The 11657-nt window shown below is 38.3% G+C and overlaps 1 protein-coding gene across 1 annotated transcript in view; it reads right to left on the bottom strand.

Annotated features, from left to right (window-relative positions):
- Positions 1–1121: 1121 nt before the first annotated feature.
- LOC121313130 (transmembrane protein 65-like) overlaps positions 1122–11657 on the bottom strand; it is a 133169-nt gene continuing 122633 nt past the window's right edge. The window contains exons 5-7 of the mRNA XM_041245325.1: positions 7473–7515; positions 6839–6944; positions 1122–1582 (exon numbers count right to left, since the gene is read on the bottom strand). Of these exons, the coding sequence (XP_041101259.1) occupies positions 1484–1582; positions 6839–6944; positions 7473–7515 (248 nt within the window). The 3' untranslated portion in view covers positions 1122–1483. The remainder of the gene's footprint in view (positions 1583–6838; positions 6945–7472; positions 7516–11657) is intronic.

Below are 11657 nucleotides of genomic sequence, written 5' to 3'. Positions count from 1 at the left end.
GCAGAAGTGTCAACAAACACCCTTGCACCTGCAATGACTATAGTGACGGCCTCCAGCACAGAAATGACACAACAGAGCTGTATGAACGAGATGATGGATCTCCACAACAAGAGCCAAAATGTATCCATGAACATTTTTAGAGGAGCCATGAATGTTTATACAGGAACTGATCGCAGCACCTCCGGCTGTACTGTCAACCATACTGACTGTTATTCGAATGATACTCTGAGTATACATGTACAGTGGTGTAAGCAATTGGTTGGTGGGCCGAATCGAAACATGCCATTAAGTCACACTGTCCCACGAACTGCCTGTTTCTCCAACAACACCCTTTGTTGGTGTCGGGGAAACAGGACAAATGGAGTACTTATGGGTGTTTCACAGTGCGAAACATGTGTACCCCTTTTAATAGGTATATACTCTGCCTAAAGAAACTGTGCACTAGAGCTACTAATTTCGCTTTTAATATGTCCTTGCCTACCAGGGAAGGTGAATGCAATAACGAAGATGAGGAAGACCCCTTTGCAGGATTGCAATTACACCGTGTAACAATTTTTTTTGTTTGTTTTGTTCCTGGGTAGTAAGTGTTATTTCCTAATTGCTTATGCCTCAAAAGTATAGAAAATGGCTATTATTCCCCACAAACTTTGCTTTTGTGACCAGGACAGTGATATTTCAAAATATCACTATTTCCAATGGGAAAACGTGCAAATGTGTGTCTTTTCGTTCACATAAAGTCAGAAAAAAACAACATATGAATCCAAATTAACATGTATTTATACTAAAGTAATACAAAGATGACTACAAAAAATTTAGAAGTGAGTAGTTTTTCGAGATTTACGATTATACTGTAAATTTACAGTATACAGTATAATCGTAAATCTCAAAAAACTACTCGCTTCTAAATCTTTTGTAGTCATTTTTGTATTACTTTAGTATAAATACATGTTAATTTGGATTCATATGTTGGTTTTTTCTGACTTTATGTGAACGAAAACACGACTTTGCCCGTTTTCCCATTGGAAATAGTGATATTTTGAAATATCACTGTCCTGGTCACAAAAGCAAAGTTTGTGGGGAATAATAGCCATTTTCTATACTTTTGAGGCATAAGCAATTAGGAAATAACACTTACTACCCAGGAACAAAAATTGTGTTACATAGTGTTATTAATGAAAGCCAACATTACACTCTTGTTTAAAAATCTAATTTTAGACTTCAGATATTGTTTAAGAATTTAAGACATTCTTTTAAATAAGAAAACAAGATATTAAATAAGAAAAGCAAGTCATGCTCGTTGGTGTTCTATTTAACCTAGGCCTGCATTTGCATTGAGATACATTACTGTATAGAGTAAAACTACTTGTTCCTGTGTGTACTGCATGGGGTTAGTTTGTTCTTCATTCCTATTGAGAGACATTAGCTCTTTCCAATTCTTGAGGTAAAATCCGCTTTTTGTCTTTCAAGTCCATCCATCGATGTGTTACTTTTTTGTTTCCAGTTTTTCATCTTCATCTCCTGAGAGGAACAATAGAGGGAACATTCCTAACACACAGCCGATAAACACTCCTATGGCTTTGCCCTGAAACAAAAAGAGAAAAGGACAGTTAATGTGTTATTCTTTTAGGAATTTAAATGTAAAAGTGAACTTTTTGAGTAAGTAACCAAAATAAATTAGCTCTTGTAGAAGGTATTTAAAGTTTTGTTATTTTTTTTTAATAGACTATATGTCAGAAATCAAGCATGTAATTTGAGTTTTTAAATTTGATGAATTTCTATTTAAATACATATTCTAAGATGATTGTTTATATATTTGTGATATGCAGTTAGGGGTCCTCTGTTATTTAAGAATGAAAACAGCAGCAAAAATTAGATCCAGTATTTAGATAATGGAATCTTTTCATTCCAAAAAAAGAGGGCTCATAAGGTCCCTTAATTCTCTTGGTTTACTAGATTTGACTTTCAAAGAGGAGTTAACAAAATAATTATATTTCACGCACACCCAATCACTACACAGGTCTCAAATATGGCCTTGTTTTCAGTTAGGCTTCCTTCCTGGTCACTTCACATGGAGAGTTAAACTGTTCCCATTGCTTCGGGTTTCTTGCTTTGATAAGCAATCAGGTGCTTCCCCTAATGTCTGACATGCTTTGCAGCCAGTAAGATGCTTTGACCCTGAAGACGTTGCACAAAGGATCTATAGAGTAAACAGTAACATATGTTCTGGTAAATGTTACCTTGTGTAGTACCTCATATATAGGGCCCTACCAAATTCATTGTACATTTTTGTAAATTTCACGGTCATAACATTTTATAAATTCTGTATTTCACAGTTTCAGCTATTTAAATCTTAAATTTCACAGTGGTGTAACAAAGTATGAACATGTAGTTAAAGGCAAAATAGAAACATTTAAAGCCCTGAAGTTACAAAAGCATGTGACTAACAAAGTAGAAATGCTAAAAGAAAATGAAACCAAAATCCAGAGGGTCTCTCTGTGATTGCTGAGTTTCTGTTATTGTTATTATTAAAAAAACCAAAACAAAACATTGTTCTGGTTTCAAACATCATTGTATGCAACAGTAACTCAAAAACTCTTCTGAAATGCTTTTTTTCTTCATTCTTTGTCTCTGTGGTGTAAATACCTGTCTGTATTTTGACACAGCTTTCTCTGGATCCACAAAGTTTGTAGAAATTGACAGACAGCACTGAGCTAGGGATGGTTCTGTAGCTGGACAATATATCCAGAGACTACAAAATATAAATGGGAAGTCTCTGAAATTACTGACATACTTACTTTATTTATTTTTTGGTCCAGCAGTGTTTATGTATTTTTCTGTTCATACTACTACTTGGTATATATTTGGCTTCCAAATTATTTTACATGATCCACGGCAGTGATTGTAGTATTTTTTTTTTTATTTATTTTGGACATTCATTTTAAAATGTAGGTCTAATTTGCCTCGCCTGACAGTACTACCAGTTGAGATCTGTAGGTCATACTAAACCCGCCCAGATGCCTGTGTCTACCAGTCAGTGAGTAGAGCCCAGTTATTGGGTGTTTTCAAGTGTCAATCAGTAAATCCTGTCCTGTTCATGATGAGCTTTCTTTTTTAAATTGAAACAAGCTAACAATTGCATTAGGAACCTGTAATGGTACTGTAGGACATATTCTCCGAATACGATAATACATGAACATGTATTAATGATATAACTGGACTAATTCATGAAACTGCTTTGTCTTAGGAAAAAAGCAAACTGATGTGTCTTAAGAAAAAGGGCCCCTTGGTTCCTGGCAGGAATACTGAACTGAAGATGACTAGGGCTAGGAGGGGGGCATCTGGACTGGGTGAGGCTGAAAGGACAGTGAGGAGACTGCAAAACAGTGAACACAAGCGGTGTGGTGCAAGGAAGACAAAGTACAGATGTAAACAAGTCCCAACTGCAACAACAAGCTGCTGAATGAAAGGAACAGAGGACACATCTCAAAGATTTGTGAGTTAAACAAGCAAGATACACAAATTATCTCATGAAAGTGGCAACTCAGCAGAGGAAAAGACTATAAAAATCAAAGCAAAATTGAATATTTTATGTTTCACATTGAATGTTAAACAAGGTGCTGTCACTCTGCTAAGCAAAGCTGCAACTCCGGGACTCTGCCTAAAAACGGAATCAAGACAGGACCTGAAATGGACCCAAGACAAGGAAGCAAGCTTCCAGCAAGTCAACTACCACAAGCAATGAGACTGAGGCCCAGCTAGAAGACTGCCGTAAAACTTACAGTGACTGTTGTCAGACAAACTAGGCTGGGTCTGCTGTTCACCTAAAACCACAGTATCCAGAAGGAACTGTGCCCTGCTCCCAGAATAGCTAAAAGATTCAGCAAAGAGGACAGAGCGGACGGGCGCTGTTATGGATCTATTCCGAGGACTGAAGACTTCGTTGCAGCTGTTCGTTGATTCTATCGAGAATTGAAAGCTTTGTTGCCGAGTTTGATCCAAAGTGGGATTGAAGGAGAGTCAGGGCTCTACGTTTAGATTTTTAACTACTGGTCCCTTGGGCCACTGAGCTAGTGTTTTATATATATTATAAATATATTTATAATATATCTTTATATATATTATAAATATATTTTTATATTCTTTCATGATGGTTTTTATTTTCAGTGTGTTTCTAACTGTGTATGATAACCAAAGAGAGCCCACATCTCAAAAGAAAGTGGCTAAACGAAGTCTTTCAATATATGTTACTTCAGCCATTCAACATGTATATAGCAAGTGTATAAGAAGTAATCCAAACTTGAGTAATATTGAAATTAGAAAAGCAATTTATCATTATGATGAATATAAAGACATACTAAATGTTAAGCACAATAACGCAGTGACTATAAGAAAATGCAAGACACTTGGAGTTGGAAAGGAGGTTTTTTGTTTGTTTCTTTAACTCTGGACTGTAGTTCAATGTAAAACATCTACTGTTGACTTTCTGTGAATGGATGGAGTAACGTCAACATTTGCACTGACCATTAAAAGTACAACCAGGTGTCCTTGTTTTGAGTTATTTACAGGTTATTGAATAAACAATAACTTGACTTCGATTCATCTGATGTCAGTACCTGATGTCTAGTTGTAATTAGTAATGTTAAACTATTGTAATGTTGGAATGTATTTTCTATTTTGGCCAGGTTACAATATTTACACTAAGCCTGATAGAGTGTGCAGTTTGGCCGGTAGCTATGAAGCACCACAGGCCCGACTGGGCCGGTTACATTTAACTATTATTCGGCAAGTTCAGCATGGAAAAGGAGGTTTTGGTCTTGGTTTAGCTCCTCCTACATGACACAAGGCAACCCCGGCTCAACGGAGGAAGCTGGTAGTCAGTGAGGTGCAAAAGCAGGAGGACAGGATCAGGTGCATAAAGGCTGTTTTCCAGGCCAAGCAGGGAGAATGGATGAGATGGGAGAGTGGCCAGAGATGGGAAGAGGGTTTACTTGGTGCCATGACCAGGTGCTGCGATGTTTGGCCTTAGCAAGTGTCAACCTGACCAATAAGTTGCCACCAGTTCCATCAAAACACACAAAAGACAATATTCCTCCGTCCAGGAGAGCAACCACCAAGAAAAGGTGTCAAAATCAAGCCTCGCTCAGGACAACTGGAAGCTGCTAGAGACTGGAAGATGCTGGCAGATGTTGGTCAACGGCTTATTTTTCCACCTGAGATTGCCATCACTAACCTTTGACCAGACATTGTCTTGTGGTCTGGATCAGCATGCCTTGTTCATCTGGTAGAGTTAATGCCATGGGAAGATGTTGTGGATGAAGCGTATGAGAGGAAGAAACATCGGTATGCGCAACTAGCTGCTGAAGTGGAACAGTGAGGATGGAGAGTCTACGTCTTAGTTGGTGCTTATCTTGGTGAGTTCAAATCAGCATGAAGTTCAACATCTACTCTCATGTAATGGAAATCTTAATCAACATTTCGTTTACATCATATCCAGTCTCACAGTAAGATGTCCCGCTGGATACCCAGATAAAATTGTATCCGGGACAGTAAAAACACTATCTCAGTGGCCCGAGGGGCCAGTAGTTAAAAATCTAAACGTAGAGCCCTGACATATAACTGCATTGGATTTTATTACAGGGTATAAGTACACAAAAGACTAGATTTCATGGGAGCGACCAGATTTCACTGTATGTGATATGTTTTTCATGGACGTGACTTTGGTAGGGCCCTAATCATATATCATTTGTTTAACTGAAAACAGACGTTTGCTTGTGACAGAGACAGAATGATTATTGGTGATAAATCTCTCTCCCAACCCCTGAGGGCGCTGTGTAAAGGGAACAGAGTGCCCTGGACTGGATGACCAGACAATTCAGGGTTAGAAGGAAGTCGGTCACTTACACGACTTCCACGATACACTAAATCATAGACCTGGAAAGGAAACGATGTGGCAGCTGCGAATTGGAGTGGTTGCACTAATTAACCAAGGGGTCATGATTGACGGAGCAAAAGGGGGCATAACAAAGTGATGTTCCTTTGTACGGTTAAATGCTTAACCAGAAGGAAAACCTGTACTGTTATTGTGAGTATTTTGTTTGTTATTATTAGACGGCTAACACGATCCGGAGCTGTTACCTGGACATCACTTCACTATTTTTTTAAGAATACCTGTATTTACACTACGAGCACTCACTGTGGACTTGTGTTTGTGTTTTGTGTTACATGGGGGTGTTTAGGACCAGGACTAATATTATTTCGGTACCAACCCGTGGATTAAAACAGCAATACACGCTGCTGTATTGCCTGTTCTCATTGTTATTGTTTCCTGCATTTGTGTCATCAGACCATTGGATTTATAAATAAAATATCATTGCACCTGGATTATCGTTGACTGTCTGTTCATTGATCACTGCTGCATTCCTGCACCTGCACTTTGCCACATTGCTACATGTTTCTTTCCAAACTGCACAAGCTACAAGCACTGTTACAAGACCTTGAACAAAATTGTAAGTCCCTATAATGTATTATTTACTTAAGTTACAAACAGTTACCTCTCTGCACAGTTAAATTTTAGTAAGATATCTTTTTTTTTTTTTTTTGGTTTGATCAGGCTGCAGCTTGAAATATTCTTTGACAATCCTGCTACCAGACCCACTCATTCCCTTCCGATACATTCTGTACTTGTCTAAAAAAGGAACCATTAGTTACAAGAGATTTGTCCTCGCCCAGGGCTGAGGTGCACAGGTGAGGTGGGTGCATGCCCATGCCTATCTCATCTTTTTTTAAGGCTCCAGTCAATAATATCATTAAAATCTCTTTTAGAGAGAAAAACACTCACTGTATGGGCACTCAGTCTTGTTTGCCACATTTCCACTTGCTTTGGAGTTAGATTAGGTATTTGTAGACCAAGTCTTGAGGCAAGAGCTTCAACATATCCCGCAAGGCTAAATACAAGAAGGATATCTATAATTATAAATTATTTTATATCACTCAACAGTTAAACCACAAATTTTTGTTTCACCATCAATTACCTTTTGGTGAATCATTTGTTGTTTTTAAGATTAATATGTCTTATACTTATTTCATGTAATAGGCAAATATACTTTTAATTTTTTTTTTTAAATAACTGTTTAACTATTTATTAACACAGCAACACTGTAGTTGAAATCATGTTATTTACTGTATTGTAAACCATGTGTGCTTCTTTAGGATGTGCAAACATTTTAAAGTTGTAGACCTAGCTCCAGAATGTCCAAAATAATGATGTGAAGTTGACTAAAATATATTTACAAACTGGTAAAATTGCACAAATTGTACAATTAGCAATCTATGCTATGAAAATAGCTATCATGATAAGGAAATTATACAAAACTGCAGAGTCTGGTAAGCCCCTTTACTAACCCATTAAAATTCAAAGTAGCAAGTACCATTTAAACTAAGAAAGTGGGATGCCTTGACTTTACAGTACTTACCCTAATCCTGCTAGGTCAGAAACAATATTTCCCAGGGCAGCAGCTAAAAAAAAAAAAAAAAAAAAAAAAAAAAAAAGATTTTTTCAGTATATAGCTTAAACCTGCCCTGAAATCAGACCCTCCTGGATATTGTGTTAAGTTTACACTTGCAGTGGTTCAAATTCCTAAATTCAGGACACATTGTTCATCTCTTATTCCATCCTTGTTGAGAGGAGGTCCCTTAAAATTTAAATAATTCCATAAATCTTACCAGTAATGCACTATCAATAAAATCTTTGCTTGACAGTCTTATTTTCTGGTCGTCTAGCACCTACTAATTTTACCTGGATAGGGAAATTGTCCTTACCCTTCAACACTTTATTTCCTGTTATTAACCAATGAGCTGCTTCCCCTAATGATCGCCTGCTTTTCAGTCAGTAAAATGCTTTGACCACAAAGCTTTACTTACTGCATATATTAAAACATATTTAAATTTACCATTTAGTACATGCACATTTTGCCTACCATGGACAGCATTGACGTAACCAGGCAAATCTGTTTAATTTGCATACAATCATTCCACACCAAATAACCAAACTGTTTCAATTTGATTTTGAAACTACTGTACCTGGAGCAACACATTACTAATTGCTGTCCCTGGGTGTTACTGTATGATTCCAATCAAAATGCCATATTGCATTGGTGAGAAATCCTGAACTGCTTTAGTTATCACCTTCATTTTCTTCTACAGATTATCTACCAACAATAGAGACTGTGGGGTATGGACAGTATATAGCATTTTAAAGAAGTGAGAATTATAAAATATAGGATAAACAACTTGGATGTTGAAATGAAAATTATTTAAGCAAAAAACAGAACCAAAATTGTTCACATTTATTCACACTGATTATAGCATTATATCGCGATACAGAAATTGTTATCATTTGGCAAGAGCAGTGCCAGAGAGTCCCAGGTCAGCAAGGGAGGAAAGGAGAATAGAGTGGTCGACTGTGTCAAAGGCAGCAGAGAGGTTGAAGAGAATTAGAACAGATGAGAGGGAGGCGGCACGGCCAGAGAGTAGAGAGCAGTTTCAGTGGAGTGTGCTGGGTGAAAACCAGAATGGAGGGGGTCGAGAAGAGTGTGTTGACAAGAAAGCAGAGAGCTGGTGATGTACTGCTTGCTCAAGGACTTTAGAGAGAAAAGGGATAAAGGAGACAGGATGGTAGTTCTGGATGGATGAGGGATCAAGGGATGTTTTTTTTAAGATGGGGATGATGCAGGTCTGTTTGAAGACAGATGGGAAACAGCCAGAAAGCAGAGAGATGTTGAGAAGAGCGAAAATGAAAGGGAGTAGAGCAGAGACAGCAGTCTGGAAAAGGTGGGTTTATGGCTCTGGAGCAGGAAGCAAAGACCAGAGTCTGAGAAGGAGGAGAAGGAGGGTAGATTAGTAGGGGTTGCAAAAGGTGATGGGGAGTAAATAAGCAGACAGGGGGTGGGTATGGAAGGAGTCAAGATATTGAAGAGTTTGTGGATGTTGGTGATTTTGGTAGAGAAGGAGGCAAAGTCATCAACCAAGAGGAGGGTGGAAGGGGGAGGGCTAAGGAGGGAGAAGGTAGAGAAAGGTGTACAGGATTATTAGTAGAAGCCTAAATGATAGAGTGGAAGTAGGAGCATTTGGCAGAGGTGATTGTAGAAGATAAGGAAGAGAGGAGACAGCGATAGAGATCCAAGGAAGCAGGGAGTTTGGTTTTCTTCCATTTCTTTTCAGCAGAGCGCAGTTCGGTATGAGCCAAGCAGAGCATGAAGGAGAGCAAGGGCTGGGGTGGGGGAGGGGCAGCCAGGTAGAGGGGTGAAGGGAAAAAGGGAGTTGAGGCAGGAGGTGATGGAAGAGAAGAGGGTGGAGGCAGCAAAGTCTACAGAGAGATGGGAGAAGAAGTTGATAGAGGGGAGGTGCGAGTGAACATCAGAGGAAAAGTCAGAGGGGGAGAGAGAACGGAGGTTTCGACAAACGGTGACAGAGGGGGTCGGCGGACCAGGAAGGGAAGAGAGCAACAGGGAGGAGATAAAGTAGCGATCAGAGATATCGACAGGAGTGACAGAGAGGGTGGATGGAAAGCAGTCCCTGGTGAAGACTAGTTCCAGTTGACGGCCTGCTTTGTGAGTGGGGTGGGGGGGGGGTGGGGGCGGAACATTGGTACTGCAATTACACATTATATTTCAAAAATCACCTGTAATATTATTACAAAAGCAAAACAAGAAAAAAAACTGACATCAAAAATGTTGTTTTCCTACCGTCAAACAGCAAAGGAATTTTTCGAATTCGCCATTTCACCGCTGAGATATTCCCTTCGCAATATGTCTAGTACCTCACGGTTCAAAAACAACTCCGATCGACTAGCTGTGCGTATCGCTGCTCTGGCCTTACATGTATCTGTTGATGGTGAAATCTCGGTGATCACGTTGTAGGGGAGGTCACAAGCTGTCCAATCATACCTTGACTTTGTTTGTAGCCTAATCCATTGAAGAGTAATCGATGTGCATACGTAACCAAGACACATATTTGCAAGTGAGCGTGCAGTTTTGCGCACATAGGATCAAGGTTTCTTGCCGTTTTCTGATCATTTTTCAATTTGTAAAATTTATAAAATTGAACAAAATGGCGAGCAGTGTTCCAAAGCATCCCAAAAGAAGTAGATTCAGTCTTTTTGAAGTTTTGGAGGAGATGGATAATAGTGAAAGTGACGGCGAAAATGAACTTTCTGGGTTGGAGAGCGTTGATTCAGCGTCTGTGAAGCAGCATTTGAAGATGGATTGGAGTCTCTTCAGGATTTGTAAGTATAATGGATCCACACTACATTTATTATTATTATTATTATTATTATTATTATTATTATTATTATTATTATTATTATTATTATTATTATGCGTAATTTTCAATATGCATTTTTACTGTAAATGTTATTAGAAAATGCAACCATTTGACTCTCAAGGGGCACACAGAAATAACATTTTTTTTTTTAACAATTTTTATTGCATAGTAAAGAGCAACACCATGTCTCATCTGTGCTGTGCTGCTGTATACGGTCCCTGATTTTAACGATGCAATACAAGTTTCAAGAAGTAATTTTTGCTTCCTGGCCGTCTTTATTATTTTCTCATTGATGTTCATTGATTTAGATTATTGCATGGGAGTGTTTAGCAAACTTTTCTATATTTCTATGATAACAAGGAGTGATGCTACTCACCTAGAGACAGTGTAGGTTTCTTAGCCTTTCAAGATAAGCTGTCTGCCTGCTCTCAGTTCCTTTGTTTGCCACATGTCAATCAAAGTGAAGATGAAAGGAACTGAGGAGTTTTCAGTCTGGCAGTCTGATTTAGAGGAGCAAAGGTGTCTGCAATCTCTTTATTATTATTATTATTATTATTATTATTATTATTATTATTATTATTATTATTATAATACACATTTAGCAGAAGCCTTTATCCAATAATCAACATATGTTCACCTGTCAGCAGTGCTTGAATGAGTGTAACCACTTTATTTTGGGGAAAAAAAAAAAAATCTCATTATTTTGCTTCTTCATATTTACATACTCTCAAGCAAGTGAGTAACAAAAATACAGTCAGGTACTGAAAAATCAGAGCTACAAAAAAATCTCAGTAGCAAGATTCTCCTGCACAAACACACAGTTATATGAGAGCAATGTGCCTGAGAGTTGTGGCATATGAACTGAGAGTATTTGTCTTGCATACTCATCATGGATACATTTCGGGCACCCCAAAGCTCTCCAAAAAGATCACCTTTTGAATGAAATATTGGACAAATAAGTAAAAAAGAGGATTACAAAATCAAATTCATAAGAACATAAGAACATAAGAAAGTTTACAAACGAGAGGAGGCCATTCGGCCCATCTTGCTTGTTTGGTTGTTAGTAGCTTATTGATCCCAAAATCTCATCAAGCAGCTTCTTGAAGGATCCCAGGGTGTCAGCTTCAACAACATTACTGGGGAGTTGATTCCAGACCCTCACAATTCTCTGTGTAAAAAAGTGTCTCCTATTTTCTGTTCTGAATGCCCCTTTTTCTAAACTCCATTTGTGACCCCTGGTCCTTGTTTCTTTTTTCAGGCTGAAAAAGTCCCTTGCGTCGACACTGTCAATACCTTTTAGAATTTTGAATGCTTGAATTAGGTCGCCACGTAGTCTT

Source organism: Polyodon spathula, chromosome 3 (genome assembly GCF_017654505.1).
Source record: "Polyodon spathula isolate WHYD16114869_AA chromosome 3, ASM1765450v1, whole genome shotgun sequence".
NCBI lineage: Eukaryota > Metazoa > Chordata > Actinopteri > Acipenseriformes > Polyodontidae > Polyodon > Polyodon spathula.
This window is presented reverse-complemented; position numbering and strand designations above follow the sequence as displayed.